Source organism: Microplitis demolitor, chromosome 10, assembly GCF_026212275.2.
Source record: "Microplitis demolitor isolate Queensland-Clemson2020A chromosome 10, iyMicDemo2.1a, whole genome shotgun sequence".
NCBI lineage: Eukaryota > Metazoa > Arthropoda > Insecta > Hymenoptera > Braconidae > Microplitis > Microplitis demolitor.
The window spans coordinates 273,492-295,132 of record NC_068554.1 but is presented as its reverse complement, the minus strand read 5'-3'; the positions used below and the strand labels follow the sequence as shown (position 1 = coordinate 295,132).

At 36.3% G+C, this 21,641-nt stretch overlaps 1 protein-coding gene across 2 annotated transcripts in view; it reads left to right on the top strand.

Annotated features, from left to right (window-relative positions):
* LOC103571897 (teneurin-a) overlaps positions 1 to 21,641 on the top strand; it is a 251,588-nt gene that overhangs the window by 76,013 nt on the left and 153,934 nt on the right. For both annotated transcript variants that reach the window (XM_053742569.1, XM_053742568.1), the window contains exons 3-4: positions 7,269 to 7,321; positions 13,113 to 13,349. In XM_053742569.1, the coding sequence (XP_053598544.1) occupies positions 13,121 to 13,349 (229 nt within the window). In that variant the 5' untranslated portion in view covers positions 7,269 to 7,321; positions 13,113 to 13,120. The remainder of the gene's footprint in view (positions 1 to 7,268; positions 7,322 to 13,112; positions 13,350 to 21,641) is intronic.

Below are 21,641 nucleotides of genomic sequence, written 5' to 3'. Positions count from 1 at the left end.
GGAAACTCTTAACGTGTTATCTTTCTCTTGGAGGATCTCCGATGTCGGCGTCCTGAAAGCCTCGATCTGCAATCTCACCCTAACCAACAACCATCACTCGACTCGTATACTTATCGACCAGTCTCTTTTCCTAATTGTATTCTTTGCTCAACGTCTCTCACCATCAGAGTGATTCTTGTCAAGTATCTATCGATAATTACATTTGTTTCATTATCTATTATTATTTCAATCAATAATTGAAAAAAACCTAAAAATAATCAAATTTAGTGCTTCTTTATAAATATTTTTTTTTTTTATTTTTATTTCTATTTCAATTCACCCCTCGGCAAATTCGAATGCGTGCTGTAGCGAATGTCAACTCGACAACTCATTAGTCATTAGAGTGTTGTGAGGGTAGTGGGAAATAATTCAAACGGGTGTAGTCTAAAAGGTGTTGAGATTACAGCGGATTATTTTTCCCGTGTAATAAAATTTGTGCGTTAATCAATCAGCTGAGGGAGACGGACAATTAATGCGTCATTTTGAAGGAAACTCAACGTGGCGCCTCAAACCCCTTGTTCACCAAAACAGAACGGAGAATTAGACGTGAATTTCTTTAATCAGTCAGTCAGTTTGAGCTTTAAAGAGTGGGATAGAGACGGCGTGATTGTGCTCGGCAGATAGGATGAAGCAAGCGGATAGAAATTACCGGAGAGTTAAATGAATCGCACAAGTGAGTCTGACAGGTGATTTTTTAATAACTGAATTCATGATATAAAAAAACAATAACTTAGACATCTATATTAAAAGTATAATAGCATTGTAATTTTTAATAATTTTATAACGGTGACTTTGGTCATTATTTACCAGACAAATAATCGTCTGGTCAATCTTTACTAAATTGCTATGGCCTACGCTCGTTACATAATCCCAACAATTTAAGGTCCTTTCAAAAGCCATAATAGCAGAGGCGAGCTATGTGGAGTGTGAGTGCCAGACGTCTAGCATATATATATATACATATGTATAGAGAGAGTGTAGATATTTTGTCGAGCCATCATCATTATCATTACAGAGCCACGAATCCCTCTTTTATGACAATATCATACAGATAATTTGATAATCTCTAAATCTAAATAAACAGGAATAATTTGTTTCCAGTATAACCATGTTGATATTCAGTGATAGTCGACAACCATCATACCAGTCTACTCCAAATTGTTATTCACACATTTGTTTATTATATATATATATATATGTATATATAACCATGAACATTATGTCGAATATGATTCCTGGCAACAAACACATTACAACAACAGTGCTAGACACACGTGCTCCACTAAATATTCCTCGGTATCGTTGATGATAGGGTGTAAACGTCAATAAACTAAATCCATATACTCATCAGTTATTCTATTTACTCTTCATTATTCCCCACGATTGGTATACCAATATTATTTGGGATTATTTAGTGCCATTGCGTGTTACAGAGTATCGAGTGCCAAAAAATTTAGCTCGATGTGCTTACTCACTCAACCAGATGAATATTTATTCTCAGTGGAGTAGAGGTAGACGATGGTTAAAATGACGAGTAAATTTTCATTAAATTGAAATTCGTCCATTATGTTAATGGGGTAGTTAAAATCGATGATGACGTACCTTTTAACCAGCAGTGGCACCATCAGAAGCTGCGAGTAAGTGAGCCAAGGAGGTGAAACTATTCGTACCACACCAGAGAAAACAAGCCCAAACTTTCATGGATTAGGCTCTGAGGATTGAAGAGTCTAGCAGCAGTGAGAGAGCAAAAGAGAGAGTAAGGGAAGAGGAGGGCTTACGAGTCCTAAATGGGATTTGCGCCATTACCCCTAAATTCTTTTCAGTTTGCCCCAGTTGGCTTGGGTAGCTAAGAGACACGCTTCCCCCTTCCTCTGCCCCTTTCTTTTTATTTTTTTATTTTTTACTCTAGCTTTCGAAGAAGTAAGCAAAGTATTCGCCGGTCTTACAACACGAATATTAAGTCAAAGTAGTAAGTTAGTCCATGCAGAGAAATCCATTTACGACTTTTTAATGTCTTCTTCTTCTTCCTTAACTTTTTCTTCTTCTTCTTCTTCTTTTTGCTTCTCCTTCTCTCTTTTTTAATATTTTTCTTTTCCGACATCAACCGTCGAGATATATTTGTCTAAATAAAAAAAAAAAAAATGCTCATCTACAATTATTTCGCGTGCCTATATAAGACAAAAGTCAAATAAATTCTCGGCGCGTTTTCCTCCGGAGGCTGGGGATCCGGGACTCGGATAGGTTTTTGTAGTGATGGCGATAAATCAAGGATGATGATGGTAGTAAAACTACTGGTGTGTCTTTGTGACGGTACCACTCGGTGGATGGCAAGGACGGAAATACACTGATGACTGGTGAGAGAGTAGTCTCTAGATTGCAGAAGCGCGCCACTCGGTAAGTCCGGTGGCAATAGTAATTAAGAGCCCGGCAGGCCGGCAGCGCCCTCTTTAAGGCAACGCTACTGAATTCGGAAACGAGGGTAGATGTAATTAGGATGAGTTGTGATGCCGTTGGCTAGCCCCTTAATTCCTTCACGAACCCCATCCTCTACCCAGCAACCTCTAATATATATCTATGTTGAGAGCACATAGCACTTTGAAGCTACAGCTAGATGTGTATCTCGCGGAGAATCCCCTACTAGCACGTACAAACACCAGCTTGATTATTATCGTCATCTAAACTGAGCTTGATTGTTCCAGTATTGGATCGAAGCGTTACCCGCTAATATCGTCGAATGCCATGCAACATTACTCTGCGGTTTAATTGTCACTGGGATTGCTATTAATGGAGTACAATACAACTTCCATACATAATCTTAAAGGATAATTATTTAAGGTTTTGAATAATTACATCTTTTACGAGCAACAATTATATGTTTAGGGACTCACACCGTTGACTTAAAACTTTTAACAGCCACAATCAATTCAAATACCTAATTATTAAATTACATCCCCAAAGGGTAAAACAACAATTTCTGATTGTAATCAGCAAATGGCTCCCCAGATACTGAATTAATAATAATCGTCTTGGGGTTCAATAAAATCGTTTGAATATCGCATGTATAAAGTTAGTACATGAAACAGAGGATAATTCACGCACAGCTACAGAGAAGCTAAAGATCCGAATTTAAAAGGTACATAAGCTGAGTGAGTAAATGTGGGCGAATGAGCAAGTAGATAAACGAGGATGAGAGGAAGGTAGATGGAGAGCTTTTCTGAGGGTGGAAATGACGTGTCACTGAAGTCATTAGCTCAGACGCCGTGGGGCGTTTTAATCCAGTTATCCTTGGGCGTATCGCCCCAGCGTTTATACGCCGCCAACCTTATATTCTAATCGCGAGTGGCACCCTCAGCTGAATATGTCCCGGCGACGTAGTCCCAAAGAGTGGCTGCCCAACATTACCCGGGTCAAACTAACATTTCAATGACCTGAAAGCCATCGAATCAAATCTCATTGTCCCTCGAAAATTTTCACAACTTTCTCTTCCAAAGTCGACACACACATCCTTTTAACGTGTAATGTTACAGTATATATAGATAGGGGGTTTTTTTTTTTTAACTTCAAGTTTAATTTCATTGAATGATGAGATTGGCTAATCCATTAAACCACAACCAGAGAAAACTTTAACTGACGTACTCAAATAATTAAAGCGACAGCATTACAGCAAGTAGAGCACTCGGATAGGTTGAACCATACATCCGCCGGAAGACCAACGCTATTGCCAAGAATGTAGTCGGGGAATATATGGAGGTAACCAAAAGACGAGTAGTGAATACGAGAGAATGCCGTAGTAACAGCATACTAGAAACCTAGTCTTGACTCTACTCGAATCTACTCTACTTTAGTCGACTAGACTAAACTCGCGAACCAGGTAATTTCTATAATTGCGGGTTAATGCATTTAGTCGAGCGCACATGGCATTACTAAGACTCAACTTCCAAGAACGTGCGATACCTACCGACCACAAACTTGCTTTCTGTCTTTCGTATAGCTGGCTTGAATGAGATATCTCACAGTATACCCATTGTCGTTTAATTCAATTAGTATAACATATTTACACCATCCGCTGGCTATTTGAAATAAATTAATCCAAAGCAAATTAACGTCCAACTTTTTCAGTGTCATTTTTTTTTCTTTTTAATAAGAGAAATAATAATAAAAGAAAAAAATAAGGGAATAAGTACTTAAATAGTTGTGAAAAATAATTTGAGCGAGTAACCTAATGCTTTTAGTGACATAATAACATCGAGGTTACTTCTTGCTTACCCTTAATACTTGTAGGATGGCTGAGGGATCTGGTGAGCAGCGAGTTTTCTTACTCGGGAGAATGAGCTGAGAGTCCCGGTCTGGTCACGCAAACCTGCCAGATAGTCAAGTAGTCTTGGTTGTGAGCTTCACCCACTAGCATCTGCATTCCTAGTCCCAACGAGCCGCAAAGGAATTCCAATTTTAAACAAAAGTTTCCTGACGGTGGTGGTAACCTTCCCTCTGTCGTACCCTCTCACTCTCGCCCACTTTCCAGGATTCTGTCTACGCTTTCATGCATACTGAAACTCGCTTCTGTCTTTTATCTCAAGCGAATCCACTTGAATTTTTTTCTCTATATTTTTATTTTCCCAACACAATAACGAGAATATTCTCGCAAGCACTCCTGAGAAGAACCAAAGAGAGGTCACGTCCTCTGGTATTTGCTTTCATGAGATCGCTGCTGTTGAGTTTAACAAATAAAAATAATAATCATAATATAATACTACTAGTAGTAGTCGTAGTAGTAGTAGTAGTAGTAAGGGTACTAAGAATAAGAGAAAAATATGAAAGCAGCATTACGCCGGCGACTAAATACATCTAAGTGGTACAATAAACAATACCGTAATCCATAAATCCCCAGGAAAACGCCCCACAGCACGCTCTATTCAGTATATTGAGCTTCAGCTATAACATCACGAGATACACACGCTCGTCTGTTGCAATATCGATAAAACATTGATCGCCAATTCGTGCCTAAAGCCGGTTGTCTAGGATTCATGATAATGATAAGCGTTATTGGTGTGAGAGTTAAACGCATCTAACCACGCAGTGTCCATATGCTTGCTAACTACATGTCTCTGTACATTAACCTCTCCTTAATCTATAAATCCATACACAGATTCGAAACTCGGCACAGTAGTGGTGGCTGAAGAGGATGATGAGGATGATGAGGATGATGACGATGAATAAGCACAAAAACTCAATACCCGTCAAAGTATTATCCCAACTATATACTATTTGTATCAACTTATGCTTATTGAAACGATGTATTGCAGTAGAAAATTTTATTTAAATTAAAAATAAAAATAAAAATGTCCCGTCTGGTATTTCGATTGCTCGAGTCTGAGCTGAGTGATATATCTTAATCCGTGAATCAATTCCTTAAAATCCCTGATATACTAGCATTAAACTCTTGACGTTGTATACGTTTCATTTAATGAGACGAGAGAAAACTCGACTTATTTTTAAGTTTTTATTTATAATTTTAATAATAATTTTCCTCCTTCTTCTTTTATCCCGATAAATCCCGAGATACATAATAGCCAAAGCTATTTCAATGAAATATTGCAGCGAGGCATAAATGTCTTTTATGAATTTTATATGATATCATGAATGCAATGAATATTTTAAGATGAATAATTTATGATTCTGTTGAAAGTCACTTTTCGGTCGATTATTTTACTTGCCAGTGTATAAGTATATATATATTCAATATAAGTAAAGAATAAGAGAGAAAGAGGTATAAAGAAACTTAAAGGACTTCTGGCTGCTCGGTAGATCAAAAGCATGGATCGTTGAACGCACAGGCGACGAATTGGCAAACTCGCGATGGATGGAGCAGTAATTATCATGCCCTGGAGCTCCAACGGGAAGATTCGCGGAGCTGCTGCGACTGCCAAAGACGGATGGCGAAAGATCCCGAGTGTAAGCGAGAGACCGACGGCAAAGCGAAAAGCAGTGGGAGGTGTTTGAAACAGCACTGGTGCAAAATTCACAATCTAATCCAACTAAGCAAATTAATCCGGCTTCCCGGCCGCTCGTACTCAACTCCGATGGTCCCTTCGCCCGTTTCTGCATTCCCAGAAACTTAGATCAAAGGGAATGTTGCGACCCTCCCTCCATCCATCCCTACTTCAACTTCCTATACACTACCACTCGCTCTTTCATTTTGGTTTCCTCCTTCATCTTCAGTACCCTCTTGCTCGCTCGCTCGCTCACTCGGGTTTTAATCTCACCCTACGTGTCCTTTTCCGGCAATATCGTCCCTTGCTGTCAACCTACCACCATTTCTATTCCATTGCTACCTATCAGCTTCCTGTTTTACTTCCTCCCCCAGTGGCTAAAAACGTTTCCGGTATTGGGCTGCTTCACGTCACGATAAATTTACTCAGCACGTATCGCTGGTTATCCGAGTACTTAATTTTTTCTTTGTTTCATTCTTTCAATTCCCCCAGCTCTAGTCTATAAGCCTCCACCAAGCCACCAAGCCTCCAAGCCGACTCTATTTACAGATTCAGTCACTCATACCAGATATTTTGACAATGGAATCAGTGTCATGTCTTAGAGATACGTTGAGAAACTGAATAGCATTAGGATGATGATATAAACAGTGGAATGGCGTTAGAGACGGCGCCCGTTGATTATCCAACCCGTAAACACGAGCGCATCGTTATCGATTGGCCCAACAATCTGTTGGGTTCCCAACCCTATGTACACATACATATACATATACAAACCAATATATATATATCTTGATCTCCTTCCACCCTTTGCCGCCTACTCGCGCGTCCCCTTCCGCCATATTGACGCAATACAGTTTCACAGTTGCATAATGAATGGTTTGCTAATGACCCTACGGAGGTTGCGGAAACCGCAGCAGAGGATAGCGGGACCCAGGGTTCAAGCACTTCCGGCATCAAACATGTACTAACGTTATACGCTCCATCCGCCAGTTGCTTTTCGCAACAACTTCTCTCCCGCCTACCCCATTCTCAATATACAAATCTAACCGAATTTTAATGTTTGATATTTGTATGAAGCGCTGGGGAAGCTTGGTAAATATACACTCTCCACCCACTATCTATTGATTAACTATTTTTTTAAACCTTCATTTTTGCTGATATTTACTATTCTCCAATATTCCAGGAAATATTGTTAATCCATTCGTGGTTTATCAACAATTTTTTTTTTTTCTGTTACAGTACCCACAAATACTCGGATCCTGAGCGACTGACCACCACCCTGACTCGTCACTGTAAGTTTATCACTATTTAATTTATCATAAATTTTTTTCTTCCACCCAATTGGCTTCAAATAATTTCTACATGCACCTAAATATATATAGATAAGAGCTTTTGTTATAGCCGGTTATAAATAACAGATTTAATCACTCAGAAAAGAGTTATTTAGCAATTTGTTAGATTGGATCCCTCATATATTAAATAGTTGTCTCGAAAAGATCCAGAAGTGGGTTTACATCCCAGTTAAATACGGTCGTAACGTCAAGATGCGGAGTTTGAGAATGGCTCTAAAACGGCATTTGGGGCCTCCGTTCACAACAGCAATATTCATCCGCAATCCCGCTTTTGGGGTGGATTCACTTGCCAGCTATTTTACAAATTAAGACCAAACGATCTTTTCAATTATAAACCCAAATGTTACATTTTACTACTTCGCACAAAATGACAGAACACACTGTCTAGTGTAAAACGTATCATGTATCACGTCCTTTGGCAATGCAACCAGTCTAGAGCCTCTCCTCAGTACTCAGAATCTTGCATCAACGTGTATATTTATCAGAAGTTGTAAAGCAACCGCGAAGCGACCGCACATCAAACTGACAACCAACTTTCAGATGCTCGTAACCGCTCGTGCTCCTTATACATTAATTTACCTTTACTCGCTTAAGTAATTAGTCTGAGACTGGTGCTGTCGTCGAGAACTGATGTTCACTCTATGCCATCTATCCAAGATAATTCAACTTATCTAAATAGACATATTTACTTGCGATTAAACTGAAATACCTCAGCAATCATGAATTCTCTTACGGATTTCTCTTATTTGTCAAGAAGATCCTCCAAAAAATTAATTATACATTTTAGCTCTGTTTACTTTTATTTTATTTTTTTTTTTATTCATAAACGAAAATTGTATTACACAATTAGCAATGGTATGTTAAATTTAAAAAAGTACTCTGCTGGTATTTTTTGCAAGTACGAAACGAGAAAATCAAGTTAAGGGCGCGAAAAAAGGGTGTGTTGGGAAAGTGGTCTCTTTGCGAAAACAGCCAGAAAAAAAAAAAGTAAGTTCTGGAACACAGAAGAAGGAAAAACCAGGTATAAAGTAGAGTACGTCGATCACGACAAAAAGAAATTAAAAAATATAAAATTCAATAACTAACATCAACGTTCGTATCATGAAATTAAATGTCCTCACTATATTTTCCTCTTTGAAAAGCCCCAAGGCTTCTCTCACACTCTCAATGTATACAACAGTGGCTACTATACATAACGTGGTATAGCGAATATATATATATATATAGACTGCAATATAGTGTAGGCAGCAATAAACACCCAGATGATTGTATTTTGGAATGAGTTAAACTTTATGAATTGCCGTTGCTCGATGACGTGTATATGTGCGATCAATAAACGCTTTTTTCACCGCGACAAATATTTTTAATCCAAGCACGTCTTCATGCATGACGTACGTGCTTGTACAAAAAATTCCTATGCTTTTTGATGAATTTTTATGACAGTTAATTGTCAAAAAAAAAAAAATAATAACAATAATAAATATATAAAAACTACATTTTATTAATAACCGAGTGTATATTTTTTTAATAATTACGCCAGGTTTTTAAATTAATTTTATATTAATAATTATTATTTAATTGGCTCATTAAAATGAACTGGAAGCCATTTGCTTCAGTATTACCAACAGAAGCGCTGCTTCAATGTATATATTATATAGTTGACCTAGTAACGCCAAAGTTAACGAGTTGTTAAATTGAGGATCGATGACAGAGTCATCGTTACTATCAACAATCACCTGAAATATCGTTATCACAAATCAGACTAATGAGTGACGCTCATTTTTATTTTTTAAATTACACTTTACTGTGAAGCTTATAACTCAAAAACTATTGACTTCAGATACTATGATGGCAGAATTTTTTGTAGCCCAGTAAATTTCCGATTTTACAATGCCCTTAAACATTTTTTTATCTTTGATACTTAAAAAGTAACAGCCTTTGAAATATTGATGAAAATATTATCAAGGTACATGATGTACCTTGGATATAAAGTTAAAAAAAAAATGTTGTTTGAGATGGACAGGAGGGAAATGTCGATGTGCGACAAGTGAACCGACCAGACGCGAGGTTAATTGAATTTCCAACAGCGTTTACTATCACGTCGAAAATTGGACACCGAAGGTAGGCCGGCGATGGTGGAGATGCCCGAACAGAATGAGAGTAGGTTGCAGTAGGTTGGTCTAGCCTCTGGCCTGGGTAAACTGTCGGCGACGTCGCCACGCTTAAAGTCCATCAGACGAATCGATGCGCGCTTTTAGCAATGACGTGTGCACGAGCAGCTCCAACTAGTAGTACCGACGCCAAAATATATCCATCCATCCATCCATCCATCGGGTGGATGTCTGTCTTTGTCGGTTGTTACGCTTATAAGCCGAGTAGAGCTTGACCACGGCGTGCCCAGGATGCGAGAATGGATCGTGTGTAGTGGCGAGAACGGTTTGCCCACACAGAGACCGGACTTATTACGTTCCAGGAATTACCATATAAATTATCGTGTGATGAACTCCCTGCTCACCCTAGAGTCACCCTAGAGTCACCCGGGCTACTTGCCCAATGCCTTTGTCGAGGTTTCGGTTATGGTTAATCGGCTACGCTACCGTTCGATCCACTATTTTCGAGCCAAAACCTCTTCCTCTCCTCTACTCACTAAGTTTTAAAAATTTCATTTGTCAGAAATTATATAATTTTTATTATCTTCATCAAGAGGACATCTGACCCGAGAGCTATAAAAAATTTTTTCCGTGTCAATTAAAGTAAGTAGTCGTTCTCGTTAGACAATAATAGAGATATAACCAGAAAAACCTTTGATCCCTTAAGCATTTTAAAGATATAACAGAACCATGGACGTGAGTTCCGAATCCTTTTGGCATAAACCCAATGAATATGCACAAGTGTCTTTATTCTCGAGCCATAACTACACCGGTAACCACACTTATTCTATGTTTCATGCATTCAGATGCCCTTCTTACCTGGTAACGATGTGATCTTAAGGCTATTCAAGATCTTCTGGTACTAAGCGAGACCTACGGCAATGTCTTAGGGTCGTTATGACCTGACACTCTAATACAACCTTCTCGCCCACTTTTCTGGATATTATTCTGATGTTAAAAGCTAATGTAAGAATAAAAAATCGGGTGAAAATATTCAAATATTACTGAGGCTGTAGAACGAAAGATTTAAACGCTATAGTAATAATAATAATAATAACAGAATAAATGTTTTACTTAATGATAAATTGTGAGCAGGAATAGAAAATAATTTATTTATGGGGTTGATAAAGTTTTTATGATTTTTATTCACTATCAGTTATGACGGATTAAAAGATGAAATGGAAAAATAAAGCCCCAGCCGTTTTCGTACATGTAATGCATTTATTCGTACAAAAAGTAGGACATCAGTAGCATCGGAAAGGAGCCGGCATTAAACTACGGTAAGAAGAAAAGAAGAAGCTATATTAGAAAAGTTTTCCACGCGTCCTATACCCGAACTCTTGACTGCTCAAAAGAAGCAATCTCCCGGCAATAATATACACGTGCGACCAACCCCGATAATAACGGATATTATTTTTTTTCCATTTTCTCTTGTCTCATTTCTCCGGGTCTTTCACCGCCATTTTTATTCCTCTTCTCCTTCTTCTTATTCTTACCTTTTTTCCCTCTATCTGTTTTTTATTTTTTATCTTCCATTCATTTCGAGCATCGACGCCCAGCCCGGCCTCCGCCACCTTCTCGCTTATTTGTTTCGAACTTTTAATTACATTTGGCAAAACCATCTTTCGATTGGACACTTGATTCAACTCAACAACTCATCATAAACTTAAGCTCAAGGAATTAAAATCTTTTTAATTTTTACTTTGAGTATAAAAATTGTGAAATAAATTCCAGACTTTAGAACGTCATAATAATAATTATGATTTTAATTTTTTTTTGAGTTTAATATGCCGCTGATTAAACATCCCAGTCATAAACAAAGGTCTTTTTACCTTTAAACCGTAATTACAGACGACATTTATAATTAAATTCAAAGCCATTTCATTTTTTAATCAGAGACAAGTTTTTGAACGTCAAATTCAAAAATAATTTTTTTTTTGTCACTGCCATAAAAAAAATAATTATTTGAATCTTTATACCGAATAATTAAAAAAAAAAAAAAAAAACAAAATTTTAATGTAGTAGTCAGTCACGCTGGACTTTTAATTTATTTTTAAAAATGAATATGAAAAAAAAAAAAGGTAATAATATTTAATAAATTTTTTCCCTCTCATCTCGAGTGTAAAAAAAAAAATGTCGTAAAAGTAATAAGAGTTGTTATTTTTAATATTTCGTTGGTGTGGTTTTATGTCGCGCAAGGAAATCCCGAGAGATATTAATGGCTGCGTATACATCGCCTTTAAGTCAGCAAGTCTTTGTTGAGACCCTCGTCTAGGATCATTTTATATTGTTCCGGGTTATTATATTAGCGTCTCTTAACGTTGACTCATGTGAAATTACAGTTAAGATACGTCGCTGATACATTTTCTTCTCTCCATTTTTATTCAACTTTACCCGTAAAACTATAAAAAATAATATAACTATTTTATCTATCGCTTTTAGTATGCTCTAAACTGTTGCTTTCAGCTAAAAAAAGGGACCAAGTATCAATGTCTTTTAAGTAGTAAAAAAGTATAAAGAGTAGAGTGTGCAGGAGCGTAGAGAAAAACTTAGAAAACAAACCGCAGCTGAGTGTCCACTTGTGTAGCATAAGGATGCACGAGCTGTTAGAGCCTCTTTTGAAGCTGCTGCGAAAAGTGCCTGTTAAAAGATATAACACAAGGGGAAAATATGTTGTAACAGAGCGTTATCAAACATTTCGCACCCTCCATAAATATTATTTTATTTTCAAAATTATCAAAAATTATGAAACTTTCTAAATTTCTTTAAACTATTTTTTTTCTACTTGTCTCACTTAAAACTTGAATCCCTTATTAACTTGTTCTTGTTTACTTTTTTAGTTTATCTCCGAAAGTTAAATGAAAGCCCCGAAGAATCTTGGATTAAATTATTAAATAAAAGTGCTCTTCAAGTTAATTAGAATTGATATAAAAAAAAAAAAAAAAAAAAAATTATGTTTTATAATAAGACTCTGTATTTAATAAAACAAAAATTATAATTAATGACTCGCGCAAGAGTGAGTGATTGTGGCGTCTTCTGTATTTATTGTCCTGAAAAGAGGCTTCACATATGTTTTATTTTCTTTTTATTTATAAGGGATTTAGTAGTGGTCAGATTATTAGAGGAGAAACAGAATAAAATAAGATTGACATTTAAATTGGTTGTTTTCGGTGAAATTGTATCTTTAAGTAACTGTCTCGTGGTCTTGAGATGGTCTTGAGATAACCCATGACAATGCAGAGTTGAGCTCGGCGCGTTCTCCAAAACATCAATCAGGTGGCTGTAGCCTATTCCTCAAGCCAACGGGAATCGAGTATGTCACCGTGGGAATTTGGAATGGCATTTAGTTCTCAAGGCTGCGCTCTGCTAGTAGGTGTACTCTCAATCGAATCAATCGATCTTGAAACCCATTCTCAAACATCAGTCGATTTCCCCGACCCAACAACGCTCGCTATACATACATTCCTGATACGCTACCACTAATTCTCTATTTGCTTTACTGTTTACTCATTACTAGTATACAATATGTATATATATCTATATATTGCCAAATTTTATAAAATTGTTATTATTATTTTCAGATGCCACTATGATGGAAAGTGATGGGACATTGGGCCGTGTGCCCAGCAATGGGGGCCGTGGACTGCGCCGTCAACGGTCCCTTGAATGGCGAGAACGGCGCGGTTATGGTGCTAGCGTACACTCAAGTAGTGATGATGAAGATAATAATCGTCATGCTGTTCCGACGTCTGTTTCGTCACGAGGTGGACGAAGTCCTGGGCATGTTTTTGCATCGCTTTTAGCTCAACAATATTCTGGTAAGGCTTTATTCCATTAATTTAATTTAATTACAATTCGTAAGCTAACAACTTTACGTAAAAATTCTTTTTATGGAAAATTTAACTCTGATTTTTTACGGTATCTTTGATAATTAAGCTAGAAATTTCATCTAAAGTACCCACCCAGTGCATAAATAAAAAAATAAATTTCTATTCTTCGCCTTTAAATTAAATTTCTGGGGAATCTATTGAAGATACGATAAAAACACTTGGGAATAATTCAATAGGAAATGAAATTCTCTATAAAAAAGTTTCAGATGACTTTATCTTTAAACTCAATAGTTGAAAATAAATTAAAATTCAAACTAAAAGCATTTTAAATTTTTTCATTAAAAACTATTATTATGATCAATAAAATAATAAAACTCAATAAACTATAAAAAGTATATAATCGTGTATCAACTATCGTCCGAGCGAATCAGTCATCTCGATCACTTGGTAGTAACAAGTGTTATTGACGGAGTCTGAAAAGACTCGTTCATCATATTCCATCATTCACAGTTGAACGCCAGACAAGTTATATTGGCTAACACTTTCTTTCTCTTTATTCCCTCCCCCTTTTTTTTTTTTTTTTTATTATTATTATTTCTTTCATCCTTGCCGCTGCTATATCATTTACACTTCCATACACCCCTTTCTGTAAGTAACACGCTGGTGTGGATTTCAGACGCCACTCGATCTTGTAACAACTTTCTTAATGAGTTCTCGGCGTTTTACTAATGCTAAACTTTCTTCCGTTCCAATAGTTATACCAACTGCAGTAATGCCGGCTCGAAACCCCTAGGATAAAGGTTGTTCCATCGTCATCGAAAATTAAGAGATAAAATTTTTAATGAATACTCCTTCCCAGTTTTATGCTATTTTCTTACAAGACTTTAACAAAGTTATTTTTTTTAAATCCTTCACTATCTCTGTTATTTAACCCGACTATTAAAGAGATATAACCAGTCTGTAATTTGATATTTTTAGTTTGCGCAACTAAATGAAAAAAATAATAATAATAAATCAAATATAAAAGTCATTATTTATTTGAAAGTATTTTATAAAATCCACGTCTTATGAAATATATTTCAAGTATACATTTTCCAACGTACCATCATCGTACGTCCGTTAACATTTGTTCCAATCCAGTGGCCGCCGATTACCAGCTCCCTCGTACTCTTCTTCTTTATATAAATATATATATATGTATATACCGTGATAGAGAGTAGGAAGAACCCCGCGTCTACTTTATCCTCATTCCCATTTCTATTTTCCATCCCCGTCGACGTCCCCTCTTGTAAACCTACAGCAGCAACTACCAGCACCAGCAGCACCACCGCAAACTCACTCCACTGCACAATGTCACATAACCGCACTCGAAGTGTATCGGTCTGTAGAGACTATTTCAACGTAGACGTCGTCCATCTTCTTAACTTTCGACGGCAAACGTTATATTTCCCTCTCTATGCTCTCCATATCTCCAGGTCTTGCTCTAGCTCTTATTTATTTTCATTTTTATTTTTTTTTATACTCCCGCACTATAAATATTGAGGAAGCGATGGAGAAATAAAACAGTTATATTAGTACACAAGTCTTGCTAACCTTACAACAGCGAAACACCGACAACGTAAACCCAGAGAGACATTAATCATCGGCGGAATGGGCGTTACGACAAACTAGTTTGTAAAAAGATAATTTATCATCAGCAACGTATTTTGTCTCTGGAAATCAGGACAAGTGCTACGGAAGATAGGTCACAATAATCATCTTTATTTTATTTATTTATATTTTTTCATGTTAATGCTGATGATAATTATTTAAAATGATGCCGTTACTGCCGCTGGACACTCGGTTGTATAGACAGACAATATGTTTATTGTCTGATTAAATCGATTTTGGTTTATAACAACAACGCATATATCCAAAATAATGAGAGTGTAATGCGTCACGAAGGGATTGAGGCGGCAATCTACGGGTCCGGCAACATATATATATATATATGTATAGACTAGATATGACTATAGTTGTAGATATATATAGATATCGGATGGATGACGAGCGCAAGGGAGATAATTCTCGTAAGCTGCCCACGGCCAGACATAATATCACCAGCTCATTACCTCTATGCGAGGTTCATATCACGCTTCACTGGCTTTTGTTTCAAAAACATTGACCTGCTCACTGCGGGAATTTCCATTTTCCTGGCAACAACGCACGCATGCCAGCCCATTAATTAACAATATAAATTCTTCTGTGTGTTATAGAGAGACCGATACCTATATTATGCAATAACATTATTACAATTTAATTTAATTTAATTTAAACAAAATAATTACTACAGTTTTAATAAAAATAATAATATTGTGTGCAGTAACAGCAAACTAATTAAACCAATATATACAGATATATATATATATATTTATATGTGTGTGTTTGTTCAGCAGTATTGTCATTTTCTTAGTAAAGAGAGAGAGAGAGAGAGAGCTGAAACAAAAAACGAGTGACAAGAGTACGAAAGTACGAGAGTAGTCCCAAGACAAATTTCCGCTGGACGTCTCTCTCGGCAAGTCAGAAGAGACCAAGTTGATCCACCCTAATGTTGCCGTGAGGCAGCGACTAAAAGCCACAACTTTGCCCGAGGTTCGTGCAAAGTGAGGGTGGGTCGGAGTAGAGAAACATCTCTCTGAGCAGTGCGCTCATCTTTTTCTTTTCCCGTCCTCGAGAACTTGCACGAGCAAGAGATCACCTCCTAATGGAGCTTTCCGAAGATTTCAGCTCGAGTTCAGACCTCGGGAATGTAAATCTCTACTTGAGATACTTTGTCGCTAGTACCAGTCATTTGTGAGGTTGAAAATAAAAATAACAAAAATAACAAAAAAAAAAAAAAAAAATAAAAGAAAATAAATAAAACTGTTAGGATGTACCACGTATTTCAATATAACGAGGGGTTTGTTACTGAGCCAGAGAGTAGTACCAAGAGCATGTCTGGATAGGAATTTGTGCGTGCTTTGGTCACTATATCGCACACCAGGCGCCACCGCAACACGCTCCAACGCAGCCTGACACTTTGTATCTACAACTTTATTGTCTCTGTATATTCTCCTGGGTGACCGATAAATTTACCCGCCTACTGTCCACTTTTCTTTCATTATTTGTTGTATTTTATTCAAAGTATCAAATAAAACCAAAAAATAATAATAATAATAATTACACGTGCGTTTGTTATTAAAAGGGAAATTTCGAAAGCACGTCATCATTTTAAATAATACTTGTAACTCTATAAAAATACCACATATATATTTATATAAAAGGAGACAAATGAAATAACAGGTTTCTATTTTAAAACCCAATGTAATGTATATTGATTGGCAAGTAATTTACCCACCACTCGGCTAATATATATAATCAACTCAACAGAGAGAGCTATACTATACATTAAATATATACATATACACTTAATAATGAAGGTATAAGCAGCGTATGAGTAAATAACAAGTCTTGACAACGGCGATTTAAAGTTTAGTTGATAGTGGCATTTAAAATGTCGGTACAATAGGTTATAGACTTGGGGTTTAAATGTAGCGTTCAATAGAGGAGAATAGTGTGTATATATAATACCGGCATAGCATTAGAGCGTTAGAACGTCAGAGCGTCGTGGCATCTATTCGAGTGTAGCTCCTTGATGTGGCACATACAGTGCTGTCGGCATCCCTCAGTAAGGGGTAGTTTGCTTGACAACTCGATTACATGATACTGCTTGGCTTGAGTGGCAAGTGGTGATGCATGGCTTAGCTACGCGAAACATATATATATATATATACATATATATGTGCAGTCACACACCGCGTAACGAGCCCGTGCTACGGTTCCCTTGATCTCGTCCAATGATTGCGAAAGATGATATGCAACATCGTAGAGGAAATTAATAATGCTTTCATGTTAGTTTATGTATACCATATGTTCTGTATCTTTGTTAATAATCATGTCACATTCTCCTTATTATTATTGTTATCATCATCTGATTCAATTTATTCGCCAACTCAGTAAATTATTAATTTCAAATGTAAAAAGTATTATTAAAGGTTTTTTTTTTTGTTTAATCTCTTTTGTGGATCTAGAGATTGATGAAAAAAATTACTAGAGCGAACTAGAGCTTGGATTTTTAATAAAAAATGAATAAATGGCTTTTTTTTAATATTTAAAATTTTTTTATGGTTGATTGGTTGATTTTAATTACATTGTGTTGAAAGCAGAAATACAAGCAAGAGTAATTTAGAATGTATAAAGGAGTTTGTATTATTATTTCTAGTTGAAGCAGGTACAGGTAAAGTAGAAGGAAGCAAAGTCTAACGTACAATAACTCGCAAGTCATTTAATAATACAGAGAAGCGAATAGAAGCGAATGCTCAGAGACTGCCAGTGGAAATACCATGTGTAAGTCGGAATTAATATTTCAGACTTGGTCGGCAGCGAAGTAGCTGCAAGAGCGAGCCAGGATTAAGGGCAAGTTCTCTACTCTGTGCTGGTAATTCTGGTATAAAGGAGGATTGCATGCGCCAGTGGAAAACCGTGGTCACTCTGTGCTCCGTTTCGCTGCTCATACGTTAATTATTCGCAAAGGAAATTAATGCGATCCTCGATATTATTTATATTATTCCTTCTAGTGGCAGTAATGGATGTGAATAGACGGAATTATTTAACAATAAGTACTCTGCAATATTACATAACGATCAAATTTAATCGTTCAATTCTATCTGTCAATAAATTATTTACTTTTTATTATTATTTTATTCTATTCGAAATGCCTCTTTCTTTGAGAATTATCATTTTAAGAGAACTATCCCCGATTCTTCCTTCCGCTTCGATGAATTTTCTATGAGAATTCGAGAAGTATAAAGCAGACTAAAGGGACAAATATAAAAATAAAATGGACAAAAAAAAAAGTAATAATAAAAATAAAATGTTATCCAGGGGAAAACGTGTATTTGTAGCAAGTTATCGGTTCTTGGTGACCCTTGATAATATGGTAGTAACAAATGTCAGTGTGTGTCCATCTATATATTATTTCTACGGAGACTTATTGTCTCCAAGTACACGTAAGTGCATTCCACTCGGTATAAATATATCGATATATATATATATATATATGTATATAAAATCCTAATGATTCGAGGGGAACTCGCTGTATGTGCTATTGATAGAACTAAATCAATAAGACATCGGCGTATTATGCACAAAAAATAGTTATAATGAAACTGGCATTTTAGTTTTATTTAAATGTAAATTGAGATTAATTATTATATAGAGGGGGATTAATAACTGGATAGTAAAGGAGACATTGGTTAAAATAATAAATTAGTTGGTTATTAGAATTTTTTATTTCACAAGTGATATATAAAGGTATATAAATATATGTCTGGAATGGCCTTTTGAATTTAAAAAGCTCAAAAGCCTCGTTATTTTCCCGTATGGCAGTCTCTATGTCTGATGTCTTTTCCGGAAATTTAAAATGGTAATTTCGCAGTTTTCTCCCTCGTCTCTTGCGCCAGTACAGCCAACGATGTAGCTGAAACGGGAGTATCGGGAAAGTTGCTCGTGACAGCAGTGTTTCTGATCCGACATTTAATTTGCGTCAGAGTAACGCGTCCAAGTCGTCGTAGTAGTTGTCGCAGTAGCATTTTCCCCTTTTTGCCTATCACAGCCATCACGCCTGCTACTCTTTCCGATACATTTTTTTCCATTATATTATTCTTTTTGGCCTGCTCTTTGCACCCGGCCCCTGCTGCGAGTCCTACGGCCTTCAAAGACATTCTTTATGCGCCGGAAAACATTTAATACCTGATATTTTATCTCGAACGAAATTTTATTAAATTTCACTGGCGATTTATTTTCTTTTTATCATCATCCAGTCCTTGAGAATTAAATGAATGTCAATTAATACATTCTCAATAATGTTGAAAAAATATATATTTAATTATAACGTCAGTAATAGCAGAGGTTTAAATAATAAAAACTCGTATCGAAGAGTTGTAGAATCTTTTAACAAATCCTCGAATCATTTGGTCGGAAAAAAGATTTCTTTTGTTTCTTTAAACTCTACTCAAGTTCTTTTATTTCTGTCTGGTTTTATTTCACTGTAGGATACAAGAGTTGAGCTCACGCTTATGTACAAAATCAATGTTTCAACATGATGCAGGTACATGCATTTGCGTCTGCACGATTTCTATCCTTCTACGTCTCGTAGCCATTTTATCTCGGTAGAATAGAGCCCATACCAACTGGATCTCTTGATATCACTCGAACGTTTTACTTTTGTTTTCTTTAGCTGATGGGTTACCGTTACCGTTACCGAGTCCCGTTTCTAGCTTTCACTTTATACAAATTTTGTGTACCGAGGATTATTTGGGTTTAAACTTGTCGCATCTAACAATTATACGTTTATTCAGTTTCACTAATAATAATTAACATTATTATTTTTATTAACGTGATAATTGATTAATAAATTAAATAAAACAAAATTTAATTTTATTATGTCGTTTGAATATTATCGAGATAATTATTTTCTTTATTATTATAGTAATTTCTGTTGAAACGTGGGGTGTAAAGGTGAGTGTCACGTGTATGCGAGAGTGAGAGAGAGAAAGAAAGAAAGAGCTTTTCTAATTTTCTGTTAAATTTCCTTTCTCTGGGTTTTAACAAAGGGAGTAAACCACTAGTAAGAAAACGCTCGGATATTCTCTTCTAGTAGAGAGTAAAAACATGGGATGAAAGTCCCGGAAGTTACAACAGAGAAGGGTTGAAAGGTGCGCGAGGAAGGGGGGATTGAATCTTGTCTGTAATTAATGAGGAAAGTTTTATAAATAGCTAAGAGCGCAGTTACCCAAGTATACCTTGCAAAAGTAAATTCCTTAGTTTCTGAAAAATATTTAACATGTATATATGGGCATGTTCTTTTATTATTTTATTATTTATATTATCTGAAGGGTATTTTTATTAAATTTTAAAACTTATATATTCTTTTATTTACTTATTTTTATTTCTGTTTCATTGGATTTTTTATAAATTGTTTTAGATTGTTTTTTTTTTTTTTTTTTTTTTTTTTTTTTTTTTCCGAGTCCCAGAAGAGTGATTGTCTTTAAAAATTAATAACTCGGAATTTAATGGCGAAAACTAACGTCATTTATTCATTTTTTATCTTGATTAATTTTAAAATTTGATGAATATTTTTTCGAGTGATATTAAAATAACCATCAATAACTTTTTTAAAATAATATTGTCTGAATTTTCGAGTTTCTTTGTCCCCAAGTGGCTTAAAGTAAAAAAAAAGTTATTCGACAGACAAACCGAGATTTAGAAACTCATTCTATAAAATAATAAAGATCCGGTTGGTGTAACATGAAAGAAGCATAGTGTAGTAAAGCCATTTGGAGAAAAGAAGGGATAGATGACTCATGCGATTCGTGTCAACATCGAGCGTGAAGTTTGACTGTTAGCTTACAGACCGGATGTACCGAGTATGAAGAGTATGAAGAGTAAAGAAATGGAGTTGAGAGATAAAGGATAAGGAAAGGGATGAAAATAAAAATAAAAATAATATGTGTAAGAGCTTTAGAGATAGAGATAAAACTGGAGCTAGAGCTAGAGCTATAGTTCGAGACCAAAGATAGACAGAGCAATAGTCGAGACGTCTGAGAGTGAGTAGCCGTGGGCCGGGCCAGTGGCGGTGATATTGCTCGCATTAAACTTTCATATTCAATCTTGCCACCCACCGTCGTTGGGAGTAGCGCCCCAGTCCCAACCCCAGCTCCAGCCTCAGCCTCAGCCTCAGCCCAGCTTCAACCCAAACCAGAGTATAAGCCGAGCTGAGAGAACCCAGCATCAACCCCACATGTAATTGTGTTATGCCCTCTTCGCTTCACAACCCTCTACTATGCTCTCTATACCTCATCCTCATCCTCCTTATCCTCCTCAACCTCTAGCTCTTGCTCTTGCTCTTGCTCTAGCTCTACTTGAACCATCTCCTCTACACTAGCATCTCCAACATCTCCAACATCTCCTCCTAGCAAATGAAACCCCTTACGTCTCGATCCTCCTCCGATGTCTTTTCGCTTCGCCTGATGTCAGCCCCTCGACAACCAAACCTCATCTCTCTTGTCTATATTGGATTTTTTTTTATCTATATACATGGATCCAAAAACTTTTACTTTTTACTTGTCTTAACTTGACAGCAAAGTTAACATTTATGTATAAAAGGGTCTGGCTAATTTTATGCCGTTCAATTTTTTTTAC